Genomic DNA, 13,686 nt, shown 5'->3' on the forward strand with positions numbered 1-13,686 from the left:
GATGACGTGTAGTATTGACGTCACATCTTTCTAAGGTGATTATTACCAATCAGAAATCATCTACAAAATATATTCAGTGTTACTAGCAAGATCCGGTCACATGGTACAAACAAACTTACTCCAGGTGTAGAGAATATGGAACAAGAAGTTCGATCCGAGATTTACGATGATAACTTTCTCAATAGCCTCTCCTTCAATGTTTTTAATGATGAAGATGATGAAGGGGAGATGTCCTCAGGTGTGAACTGCATGAATAATGACTTTTGTGACAATCTATGCATGCCATTAGCTCCTCCGTCTTTCTTTGGAAAAATACAAAAGATTAATTAATACATTTTTTTCTCCTCTATTCTCTATATTAAGTGTGAACTCCATAAATATTTGAGTGAAACCTTTGAACCTATTTTTTTATATAACCTATATAAATATTAATCCAATTAACAATTATCATATTTTTTTACAAAAAGTTGAATAAATCGAGGTTTGACTTAGTATGCTTATTTTTAGATTCTCATTTACATAGATGTTAACAATTTCTTCATTCCTATCCTATTAGTTGTTAATTTGCACTTAAAACCTAAATTGTCTTTGTTTAATTAGAGAAGATTCCTTAATCATAAGATTGATTCCCATATTAATTTAATATTCTGATTAGAATGTGAGTTTAAACTATTTAACAGTATAGTTTTTCACTTATAACTAATGAAGAGATTGATGATTTTAAATTTAATTTGATGTGTGTGTTTTTTACTAAGTCATTCGAATGATGAACGTTTATATTTCAAGATTATTGATATTGAATGAGTGTTGTTAGAACCCAATAATTAATTCCTTGTCGGTTTATTATAATTTTTTTGATCCATTGATTTGCATAAATTTGAGCACTGATTTATATTGTTTAGATCATCATCGAAGGTCAAACTTTGATTTTACCAACAAATCTGGAGAATTCTTATCGTTAGAGATATGTTAGTAATAATAATACCTGCCCATCGAATGCATTTACATTGTATTATTTTCATTCAGGTCATTATGTGAGCAGTTCTGTGGATTTAGTAGGTCTCCAAGTCTGGCGAGGTGCTCTACTCTTGTCTGACTACATTCTTGATAATCAAGATTACTTTAAACATAAATGTACTCTGGAACTAGCTGCTGGAACTGGAATAGCATCTATAGTAAGTGGACTTTTTGCTGATGAAGTCTACATAACCGATGTAGATCGAGGACAAATATTGGATATCATCAACATGAATGTTAAAAACAATAAACACTTGATCAAATCAAAGGATTTGCACGTCCAAGAACTTGACTTTTTCAATCATTCCTCTTGGAACTCTGATGTTTCCCCAGATATAATCTTAGCTGCAGATATGGTATATGATCCAAAAATTACTTTGGCTTTCTTTCAAACACTCAGATATTTGCTAGTCAAAAGTCCAGCAACAACTGTTCTGTTCGCTTTAGAGAAACGTAACCGTACGAATGAGAATTCAGAAGTTGTTGCTCCAAATTATCAAATATTTATGAATTATTTAGTTGAGCTCCTGAAGGATTGTCCTTATTTAAGCTTGGAATCCATCGAATTAAGCTTTTCAAAGTACTTTCTTCATTACGAAAGAATAAGTGAAATGGTACTGTGGAAACTGTCGCCAATGTGATATTTTTCAAACAAGATATTAGTTCGAATTATTGTTATCATGTTACAATTCTAGTCATATATATATATTCATGGCAGTATGTGTCAAATCTATTTATTTCCGATTTTGAAATGATTTTTAATGTAATGCTGAAAACTGCTCTGGTTTCTTCAGCACCATTCCTCGTGTCCACTCTTCATGTAATAACCTAACATTGATTCTACAACCAATGCTGTTTTTGAATTTCTTTTAAGTTCCTAACTCAAACATATATATTTCTGAACAAAGTGAACCCCATAGATGAGACAAGTTATTTGAGTAGTCACTCTTTTTGATCCAATATCCAGTGCGAATAATAAGGGGACGGTTTTATCGTTAGGAGGTTGGGTCTTTTTTTAATTTAATTTTGAATCTTGTTTTTTATTTTGATTATTCTTCGCCAAATCGTCCAAATTAGGTAACAAAGTTTAACTGCATAATATCTCAGAATTGGCTAAATATAGGGACTTATACCCTTGTAGGTAATAAATTATTTGATTTTAAACTTTATGCACTTTCTTATCTAATTAGTATCAAAATCTTGTAAAACAACTTAGCTAATTCTGAGATATGTGGTTTAAGTAAAATTCTTTTATTTTTTTTGGTTAAAGTACCCAATAAAACTGACATAAATAAGTAAAATAACACAGGTCATTAGCAACTTAGCTTGTTTATTTTGTATATGGCAGCATGCACATATATTCAGTAATATACATGCATTTAGATAAAAATGAATTATTCAGTTTTAAATTATAACATCATCTTTTCCACAGGTACTTTTTACCTATTTAAAATATTCTTTTATTTCACAGAAACACATGTAGTAATTAATAATAGTAATAGTAACAGTAATAAACATCAATCATATCGCGTAAAATGTGTATAAATATTATTTTTTTTTGACAATATTTCTTTGTAGCAAATTTATTTATTAAGCAGAGAAAATGCACAATTACAAAATAAATGTAGGTTTATATAGATATAGGTATATAATATTGTAAGTATGTTCTTTATTTGTTCCATAGACTAGTGTACGAGTGATGGGAGCATAGAGTCTGCATATAGTTAACACTAACATTTAACATGACTTGCTCCCACACCAAATAATTTAGGCTAAAACTGAATGGAAACCTATTTGTTGATTTTCACTTTTTAAAAATATATTATTATTCATGAACAAATTGGGTACATAAAAATAAAATACGTATGAGAAGAAAATATCGTTGTTAATAATGTGTGGTGTAAAATAATGGGTCTTTATCTCTGTATATCTCTCCATTCAAAGAGCAGCTCAGATGGGAGGGAGTTTTTTATCGATTAATAAAAAGGTAGTCATATCGTCTTTTCCTTTGACGACAATGGATCCTCTTTCTTCAAAGTTATACCATTCGCTAAGTGCGTGCATGGCTTTCTCTGAGACTTGAACACGCCCTTCAACACCCGTACTCTCCATTCTCGAGGCGATATTCACTGCATCTCCCCAAATATCAAAAAATAACTTGGTTGTCCCAATGACACCTGCAGTGACATCTCCAAAATTGAAACCAACCCGCAGAATAAGATCAAACTCGATGAGGGATTGATTAAATTCATAAATCGACTGCTGAAGCTCAAACACAAACTCCATTAATTGATGAATATGTTGATATTTGTGAATGTTTTCTTTTCGAATATATGGATTCAAACCTGAGGCTGCCATGAGTGTGGAACCAATGGTCTTTATCTTCTCCACATTGGAGAACTCAGGCCGATCTAGGATTTCGTCAAAATCCGAAATTAGCTCATTTAAAACTCTGAGGTACTCTTTGCCACCCATGTAGGATTCATCATAAAGCTCATTAAAGTTAACGAGGGATGCGAATATAATTCCGACTGCGAGGTGATTTTCTGAATACCGGAGTGACTTCTTAAGAGACTCAGATACATGACGAGGGATAATGTTGTGAAGGAGCCAATCTGCTTGATTCTTAAGATTTTGAACTTTTTTCCGATCTCTCTTCGTCAAATAACTACAATGAAAACTGAGTCTATAGGAAATTTCAAACTCCCTATTCAGAAGACAAATGAGAAAACAGAGCAGAGCCACATGAAGTGACAATTCTGCGATAGTAACACAGTTTGTTGAATCAAACAGCCAGTCTTGGGAGTCATTAATTGTCATTGTAGTAGTTGCTGCTGCTGTATTATTACTATAGTAGTTGAGTTCAGAGTCTGAGAGTAGCTGCATAGGAACCGATTTGCAGGGACATAAAGCTACTAATAAAACAAGGGTGCATCCGTTTATAAGAGCAATAATAGTTTTGACCAATGAACTAAGGGATGAGAGATTGGTAATGTGAAGCAAGGCAGCAAAAAATAGATTCAAATACTCAACGTGAACCTGTAGGCATGCAAAGTTAGCAAATATGAACATTTGTGGTAATGCGAGGAGTATGGAGCCGATAAAGTGTGATGGATACCAACTTTGGCACCATGCATAGACTCTATTCACCCATGGCTCTTGTACATTATTATTATGATTATTAGGCTTTCGTATAGAATGATGTCGATTAATTTGAGTTACGTGATGTGTAACCGAGTGATGATGATGACGAGGCGTATGACTTTTGTTGTCTTGTGACCTATTTTTTGACAAGTAAAGGCCCAGCAAAAACACAAGATAAATCGTTCCCAGACCAAAAACAATTAGCCAATGGCTTGTAATAGGAAATGAGATGAATAAAGACAATGACACAGCGACATAGAAAACAAATACAACAATGGCATCTAATAATCCATTGGATGAGGCTATGGTTGGAGGAGGTTTATTGGTATCATGATGGACAGAGCCAACAACTCGACTCTTTTGCCATGCTGTTCTCCTATAGTCAATCTCCGTCGTCCAATCCTTAAAACACAAAGTAAAGTTCCCTAAAGGAGGTCTTGTGAAATAAGAGTGATGTCCTGGATCTTCTTTGACGCACTGAATCATTACAATGTCAGAATGACGGTGCTGGCTATTTAAAGATAAGGAAGTAGATGAATCAGATAATGACGTTTTAGCGCCAGAACCTTCATTTCCACCACGAAGTAATTCATTGCAACCTTCAACAACCGAAGAACTTCCTCCCAGAGACACTATTGATTCTGAAAAACAAAGATTGAAAGAATCGGGGAAATACATGAATATAATTATTGATATTACTATGTCCTGCGAGTACAGGAAGACTGTTTGAGTAACGACGTCCAAGAATATCAACAGGAACAAAACCTGGCGGCCCATTCTCAGAAAATGATATCTGAAAAATGAGGGAAAAAAGTGAAAAAATTAAACAGACATTAATCAGGTATAATTAACTTATAAAAAATAAGATTAAGTATTGAACAAAAATTAGCAACAAACCTGTTTTTGAAAGTTATTGTTAGAGTTTGTTTCAACTTTTCTGAGTCCATCCTCAACGTCTACAATCTAAAATTGAGAGTAAATAAGGTAATCTAAATAAGAGCTAGACGAATGTATGTATACATACAATAAAAAACATCACTATTATTAAGAGAGGTAACGAATAGCCAGGCAATTAATATGTACATGATATATAATACACAAGTAACCGTTTTGTATCTTAAAATACTTAACAACAAGGCAATATATATATACAAAAAAGATGAACTTTAAATTAAATGACTATTAGTATACTATGCTTAAAAATTAATAAATAAAATTGACTACTTCCGTAATTCCCCGGTCTGACACATAAACATATAGCAAATATTTCTACAGATCCACGAAAATTCCAATTTGCACTGACCTTCAAAATCAAAATTTGATTGCATTATGACCTTAGCTTAGGGGTTTACCGTCGTTTTAGTGACCCCAGTTTTGTAATTTTCAAGACAATGGATAGAAAGGAATTTCGTTAGTTGATTAAATACTGTTTTTTTTTCTAGAGAAAATACCTTACCAGCCAAACAGTGACTTGATAAGCATTATAGGAACTATACACCAGGGATACCAACAATTATTGACTAGTATGCTAAATTTCAAAGCGGTCGTACAAGCACCGATGTTCGTCCAAAATCGGAAGTTTCGAAAAACATAAAAATTGTCCACAAAATAGTTTTAAAAGACCTTAAAATGAAATTGTGTGAAATATATTGAAGATATCTGAAGGTAGTGGCATTACAATTTTACATGAAAATATGGAGATGGGAAGTGGGTGACCAATTTGTTCACGCCGAGCTACAAACAACAACACATTTACGATTCAGAGCGCTGTTGTAAGCTGTTCAAGCGAAATAAAAATGTTTTTTTTTGCGTTCTATGTGGCACATGGATACACTAATACATACCTGAATAATAATAAAACGTCAGCTGAGTGGACAGCAGCCGATGAATCTCGTTTACAAAAAAGGATTTTAACCTCTAAACTAACGGTCAAAATCCAATGCGATTTTGACACGTACTGTTTGAACATAAGTACTAACCGTAAATGACGTCGGTCTGTCAAAAATGTTGTCATATATCTGTGAAATCGGGGGCTTATTTGAGTGATGTGTAAGTTAATATATCAGAAATGGGTTATTAAGTATCAGTCTACTTTAATCAATAACATGTATTGCAAAATATAATTTGTAGTTAATTATGATAAGAAGCAATTCCATTTTATGAAAAATTACAGAAATGTGAAGTATTTTTATAATAAGTGAGGATAAGCTATGTAATTAAGACTGTGGTCATCAAAGAAATGAATGTTAACATGATTAATCGGATGAAGTATAATATAAAAAAATACAAAACCAACCAACAGTTAAAATAATCATGAAACCACACCATAAATTAACAGATTCAATAATCTGCCTAGGTCTTAAAAATCTTACAATATATATTTTCATACTAGGCTAGTTCTTAACTTTTTTTTTTCTTTGAAATCTTGGGAGGACAAAGTCCAAAAATGTTTCTTTTGATAAAAAATGAAGAAATATGAAGTTGTAAATCAAAATCGAGTATTTTGTGATGATTAATTTTTACCTTTAATTAATTAGATGGAGTTGCACTGATAAGTAAACATTAGTATATAGTATTATAATTACTCCATTTGACCTCAGAGGCGACCGCAAGAGGAGAACTGGAGAATTAATGAACTTTTTATTCTTACTAGAAAATGTAATATTTGAAAAAAATTCAAAAAATTTAGTAATGTATTTTTTTTTAGAAATATCTTTGAAATTCTTGGCGGTACTACAAAACGTGAAATACAATTTATCCATCCCGGATCTATGAACTATCCTAGGTGGATTAAAAAAAAAGTGTACGCGCTACATTAATATATTTTATTTATCATTTTTTACAAGAGATTATCATTTTAGAGGAAAATATATAACTTTTGAAAGATTGTTTATTCTTCTAAAATAGTTATTAACTTAACTCATTTAGACTATTTCTATCTAAGAATGATGTATTTCCTTTTTAATTAAATCAAAATTAAAAATGTGTAATTTACAACTACAAAGGCCTATCGCAACCTCTTAACAATGATCAATATCGCTCAAACTTTATATTTCTTCATTTTTTTATGAAAAGGAACATTTTTGGATTAAGTCCGCCTGACATTTCCCAAAAAAATAAAACCAATCTAATGAATACATACCATAAATAATATATAGAGTGAAGAAGTTTTTCTTGAGGATGTTGTTATCGCAAAAGTTCACCTCAGCTGTTGTTGGGGGATTCATGATATACGTATACATATTTTCTCTTTTGTTTTTTCTTCATTTTCAAGTTAATATGTGATTATCATAAAGTGGGGGGAGAACAACAGTTGACGTAGACTTATAGTTATGCAAGAGCAGCAACCTCAAGCAATTTATGCTCATCAATGATATATACGCACATATACAGTGCGTTTAAAAAACCCACGGAAAATTTACCTCCAGGCCCAATTCATAGTTCATTTAAAAAGAGTTTAAATAGATCGTTCAAATGACAGCACATTAATTGGGACTGAGAAAGAAAACTGTCATATCCTACTAATTGTACCATTCTTGGCTCCTGAGGCTGACCCACATGACACTAGTATTCAAAAGGTATTTTTCCCTAATACGTTCAAAACACAATTTATGAAATAAAACGGTGGCCAGACCCAGACTTGCAACTTAGTCCTTCTCCTAACTCTATGAGTTCCTGCAGCTTTTACACAGGGATCTTACCTACGTTTCAGTCTTGCAAATGTCCTTGAATTTGTAGCATTAGCCAAGTGAGCTACAACACGTTCTCGTTACATTTCAGTTTTTCTCGTAACTTAGCTAGAGAAACTTTGATTTCAACATGAAACACCTTGTTATTACCATTTTTAAGCCTGAGTACAAGAGTTATAATCTACGAAACCCTTCATAAATCGGTCAGACCCCAGGAGCCAAGAATGGTTCAATTAGTAGCATCTGACAGCTTTTCCTCTCGACCAAAGTTTCAGCCGCATAGATCCCAGTATATGGTTGCAGCATGCAATTGAATTTGAATCCGTTAATAATACAAAATCAATATAATTCTGATCTCAAGGGATAACCAAAAGTCCGATCTCAACACCTAATGTGGCGTCATTTGAAATATCTATTTAAAATTTATTTTCAAAAAATAAATTCAAATATTAAATTTTTTGAAAGAGAAAAAAAAAAAATCAAATATTATTTATATTAAATGAAGAGGAAAAAAATTCCTTAATTTACCCTCTCCCCCTCCCCACGGATGCACCTGATTGTAAATGCTATATATCCTCTCAAGAATATTATTATTTTAGAAAGAAGTAAACTCTATGCAATAGAACCTTTTTATTGGATCCATTGGATTCACTAATGCTCTTTTTCAGCATGTTCTTTCGCTCATCCATCGTAGCTCCATTTCGGTCTGAAAATAATTTTGTTGTTATGCTTTGTTTGCCATCACCTAAGAACAAAATGAATGATGGGTATTATACATCTTCTAATAATTTAAAATGGTCTTACCGCTTCCTTTGTATGCCATATTTTTGAGAGCAAGGGAAGGAAGGGACTTTGCAGTGGACTTGGGATTAGAAGGCATGTTACTAGTATCCCCATCCTCGCCAGATATTGAATGAACCCGCTTTTTCTTTAAATAATCTATTTCTGGATGTACACGCCCAGTAATGAAGTATGTAGTGATTCCTAAGATAATGATCAAAAATAAGACAAAATTATGCAAGGAAATGTTTAAAAATAATATGTGTGATGTCTCAAGAGAACAAAAATATAAAAAAAAGAGCAAATCCCTATTTATTTTTGGTCCTTCATATTTTTCAGCTTTAAAAATACACTCTACCCTAAAGAACAAGGTCTCTGGATACTCTTCGTCAAACCTTGGGAGCCTTTGTCGAGTGCTTTTACCGTAGGTTGCCTAGACAGGGGCGTCCACAGGATTATTTTTGGTTCATGGAATTTTTGAAAGAAAGAAAAAACAACAAAGTTCAAAAATCCATAACTATTCACAAGAAATTTAAAAACTTAAATTTTTTTGAAAACAAAAATAATAATAATTAAAAATTAAATTTTCTGGGAAAAAAGCAAAAATCCATTGTTATTCACAAAAATTGAATTTTAACGCCAAAGGCAAGGATCTTTGATCTAGTTCTGAGCATTAGAGGTGTACCAGTCCTTATTTTAGGAATGAAAACTGCAGCAGCCACTTCCAGTGCAATCCAAAAAACTTATAAAGTTCAGTTCTTGATGTGCTGACAAAATCTTATTTCTTCCTTTAGTAATCAGTTCTAGTACTCACAGTCTTAAGGAATGGTTCCAAAGGCCAGTTTTAAGACTGGTTTGAACTTGAGAGTATAAATAAGGACCAACACAATACAACACCACTGTGCATATTGAAGCTTAAAATCTGTGAAACTGATATAAGAACCCTCAGCGTTGTAATTTTTTTTTCCAAAAAATTTAATTGTCTCTGAAGAGCTATGGATTTTTGAAATTTATCTCGAAAAATTTAATATTTTACAGATTTTTCAAATTATTTTATATTTTGAATTTTTTTGATTCCAAAATATTGAAGTTTTTTCTGAACAGCTCTGGATTTTGAAATTTTTTTACCAAAAAATTTAATTGTCTTTGAATAGCTATAGATTTTTGAAATTTTTTTCAAAGAAATTAAATTTTTTGAGAATAACTGTGGATTATTATAAAATTATAATTTTTTTTCCAAAAACGTATAATTATAAAAAACCAAGGCCCTTTAAAATATAATCCTGCGGACATCATCGTACTTAGAGGAGCTAAATATATTTCAAAGTTATTTTAACTAACTTAGAAAGGGATCTAAGGCTGTCTGATGTATTTCTTCATAATTGCCTAAAAATGTTATCAGGAAGAATGAATTGCGTCATCTAAGTGATGGAAGATTACATACAAAGTATAATATGTATGTAGTCTGTCTTCTTGATGACTATATCACTTTTATACATGTAGAATGTGATATAGTATAAGGTTAGTAACAGCCCACACTTAATTATTGTTTTTATTATTATTAAGATCTTCCTTTTTAAGTATATTTAGTTTACATAAATTCTATGTATATATTCAATAGAGAAGAGGAACGGTATTTCTATATTTTCCCCATAATAGTTATACTACATATTATTATTTAAACGCTCAATATTAATTATGTATACTCAATAGAGTATCCCATCTCCATTCCTTCAGATATACAGGGCAGTTTAAAAAAAAAAAAGTATTAATACGCTATTTTAACTTCCCGCACTTAGAAGCTGCTCCCACATCTTTTTTAAAATCCCTAGTGACACCCTCGCTGGGAATATTGCCTAAATATAGGTGAGCATAAATATTTAAAAAATATTATTTGTAAAAACAAAATACTGATGGCTCGATAAAAAAAAATATTTTTCTTTAAGGGAGAGGGGGATTTTTTTCCCTCATTCTAATTTTAGATGACTTTTTTCTCCCGAAAATAAGCTAAGTGTCCTTTCATTTCCCTCGAAAACAATATAGGGCCTTTCTTAATAAATAATTTCCTTAAAAAAAATCTTTTTTGGAGAAAAATCAAACCTGTCTGGATCCCCCTTTTACTGGCCTGTGTCGATGCTTATTTTAATGATTTGTTTTTAAAGTAATATTTTTCTCCATTCATAAAAAGTTATTTTTATATAAAGAAGTATACTTTATTTTTCCAAAAGGCCCTTATTTATTTTTTAAAGAGTAATAACGTAAATAATCCGAAATTTCCGACCTCCCCCACTTAATCCTTAGCATTTTTTTACCATGCAGGTTTTTATTAACAGGCTGAAGAGTGTTTTTTATTTTATTTTCTAATGCTGTTGTCATTATTTTTTCATTCTTGAGGAGATAAGATCGGGGGAAAAGTGTAACTACGAGTGCGTAAACTCATAAATGCCTGAGAGTACCGCAAAGGAGTAAAATTGATGATTGAACTACTTTGATAGACGATCTATCTGCTGGTAGAAATCATACTAAAAACTATAGTACTCCTTACTCGCTAATATGTTTGAATTTTTTCAAATTGAAAAAACTAATTGATAAGAGCACTTATGTCTTGCACCTTGCCAGCTTATACTTTTTTTTAAAATGCATGTTCAAGAGGATTTTCACAATTTTCCCATTCCTAGTTATCTCTGTCAGTAGATGTATTGTTTTTAAAAGTTACCATATTTTCTCAGCTTAATTTTTATACTCCGCTCAATTTAGCCAATATTCACATCCCTACGTGTCACCACATAAGCTGTGCCTTAACTACGGCCACTGAAATATATAGATATATATATATATTTTAAATTTCATTCTTCTATAACTACATAATTGTGACTACATTATTAACTATTATAATTATAGATAGTTTATTTTGAATGTGCCTCACAGACCAATGACCTCAGAGGGGCGTAATAATTAACCTTATTATTTAATCATTTCAAATAATAAAGGTCATTTAAGATTTTTCTTAAAAACTTTTATAATTTGTCTTTAATTTTTTTTATTATTTTCTTTCTTTTAATTTATTTAAGACATATTTTTCAAGTAAATAATCTTTCTTTTTTTTAAAGGGAAAAATGAGCTGACCTTAAGAGAAAATACATGTTTTATGATAACCAAAACATCAACCTTTAATTTGTCATATAATAACTAACTTTATCGTTAATAACACAACGATACTAAGCACTTGAATTCCCCTTCCTACAGTTTTGTTTGTGACGTGACATTTTAATCGAAATATAGAATTACTAATTTAATCCTCTGACATACACATAGTTATTATAGACTCATTGTCAGACAAACACTTAAGTTAGAATACATACACATCCAACATAAGTGAATGTAGTAATAATATTCAAATAATTAGTTAATAAATCGTTCCTATTCGTATCTCTAAAAGGGATTTTGATATGATCAAAGATTTAATTGGTGAGTCTATGTATTTAGATACATATTTTTAATGTAGCTTTTAGAGACATCAATCCATTAAAGCTCTTCTCAATTAGTCATATGAATATACTACTATATATACGTACATATATTCAAAATGAGAAACATGATCTACTAATGTACATCCATACATAGTACTTAATTTTTCAAGTCAAATTATAAGTAACAGGTATTATTGTATCTAATGTTTAAACCCGTGTTTTATCGCATGTAGCTCCTCCCTACTAGGTTTTATCTCCCGGGATATACGGGAATTTCTCGGGAAATAAAAAAAGGTATATTTAATCATTATAATTATATATGCATACCGAGTTGACTTTTTGCCCGCATGTCGGGTTGTGGATTTCGGAATTATACAACTCCACCAAAAATTATCTAGCTTACTATTTAAGTTTTTACTGGGCGTGGGATCAGGTTATGGAATTCATAAAAACAGTACCCGTGAACTCTAAAAAAACAACCTGCGCACTATTAGTCATAATTACCGAGAGCTAAATTTTAATGCTCGAGTATTTTTATGTTTATATATATATATAAATAAATAAAAAACTCGAGGAATTCCAAGCTATACTCGTTACTCAATGGAATACACATTACTCTCATAGGTATAAAACTTACAATTTTTGCACAACAGATAATTTAGAAGAGATAACGACCAAAATTTATGAATTTAGGGGGACTATAGTCCCTCCAGCCCACTCCTTGCGGACGCCCCTTATACTACCAAACACTTTCTGCACGCTAACAAATTGTGTCAGTCAAAAAAATCTTATTTTATAAAGGATTATTGAAAATTTGTCATTTAAAAATTGTTTTTCCCTTTTCTAATTGGTAATAATAAGATCCACATTCTTAACCGGCTCAGATGAAGCAACTTTCTCACTCTTGTGGAGGGAAACTTTTTTAATCCGAATATTATTTTTTTTTAAAACGTTTTTAGGATCCTTTGTAAAATGGTCTTGACTATACACATATATAAATTGTAAAAAGTTAAATAAGAACTTTTTTTCTCAATTCAAATTTGTTATGATTCGATCATACGCGTATGCATGTGGTGTTACTAAGTAAAGAGTATTGTTGTTTGTCCATTGTCCATACAGTCAATCATACGTACATATGTACTAATGTACAATTATACAGGAGGAATAGTTTGAGAACGTGAGTAAGTATAATATGTCTGTACATGTGTATAACAAGTGTTACTCATTTTACAACTTAAGTTTAGCAATAAATATTATGTAGGACTAAAAAACACTATATTGCTCATACTACGTTTGTTTATTTTGAGCTTAATCATGACAGATCTCCTCGCAGAGGTGGTGATGACTGATGGTGCATATTCATGTGTTTACTTTACTTATATTTACATATATAAGTCGTGCACAAGTTACAAATAATAAAATGAGATGCATGACTTTAAATGAAGAATTCAAAAGTATGTATGTATGTACTTGTTATGAGGATAATGCAATAATGAATATGACATGAATAGTCGATATGCATATCATCAATTTAATTTTAGACTATCTAGGTATGTTACAAGGTAAAAAAAAATCAGAATATGAAT

The 13,686-nt window shown here is 31.3% G+C and overlaps 2 protein-coding genes and 1 long non-coding RNA gene across 10 annotated transcripts in view; 1 reads left to right on the forward strand and 2 right to left on the reverse strand.

The window, feature by feature from the left end:
* The first annotated feature begins 135 nt into the window (after window positions 1–135).
* On the forward strand, window positions 136–1,734 carry LOC121114778 (methyltransferase-like protein 22). The gene is made up of 3 exons (XM_040708839.2): window positions 136–238; window positions 903–968; window positions 1,027–1,734. Exons 1-3 carry the CDS (start codon window positions 136–138, stop codon window positions 1,656–1,658), a joined length of 801 nt encoding a protein of 266 aa, XP_040564773.1. The 3' UTR covers window positions 1,659–1,734.
* A 685-nt stretch (window positions 1,735–2,419) lies between these two features.
* Ac13E (Adenylyl cyclase 13E) overlaps window positions 2,420–13,686 on the reverse strand; it is a 40,994-nt gene continuing 29,727 nt past the window's right edge. For all 8 annotated transcript variants that reach the window (XM_040708833.2, XM_040708835.2, XM_040708837.2 and 5 more), the window contains 5 exons: window positions 8,655–8,834; window positions 8,477–8,595; window positions 5,059–5,124; window positions 4,861–4,954; window positions 2,420–4,802 (listed from right to left, as the gene is read on the reverse strand). In XM_040708833.2, coding sequence (XP_040564767.1) covers window positions 2,968–4,802; window positions 4,861–4,954; window positions 5,059–5,124; window positions 8,477–8,595; window positions 8,655–8,834 — 2,294 coding nt within the window. In that variant the 3' untranslated portion in view covers window positions 2,420–2,967. The remainder of the gene's footprint in view (window positions 4,803–4,860; window positions 4,955–5,058; window positions 5,125–8,476; window positions 8,596–8,654; window positions 8,835–13,686) is intronic.
* On the reverse strand, window positions 5,648–6,133 carry LOC139904966 (uncharacterized). The gene is made up of 3 exons (XR_011779334.1): window positions 6,006–6,133; window positions 5,840–5,938; window positions 5,648–5,784 (listed from the first exon to the last, which is right to left on the reverse strand). It is a non-coding gene; the product is annotated as an uncharacterized lncRNA (long non-coding RNA).

This window comes from Lepeophtheirus salmonis, chromosome 3, assembly GCF_016086655.4.
Source record: "Lepeophtheirus salmonis chromosome 3, UVic_Lsal_1.4, whole genome shotgun sequence".
Classification (NCBI taxonomy): domain Eukaryota; kingdom Metazoa; phylum Arthropoda; class Copepoda; order Siphonostomatoida; family Caligidae; genus Lepeophtheirus; species Lepeophtheirus salmonis.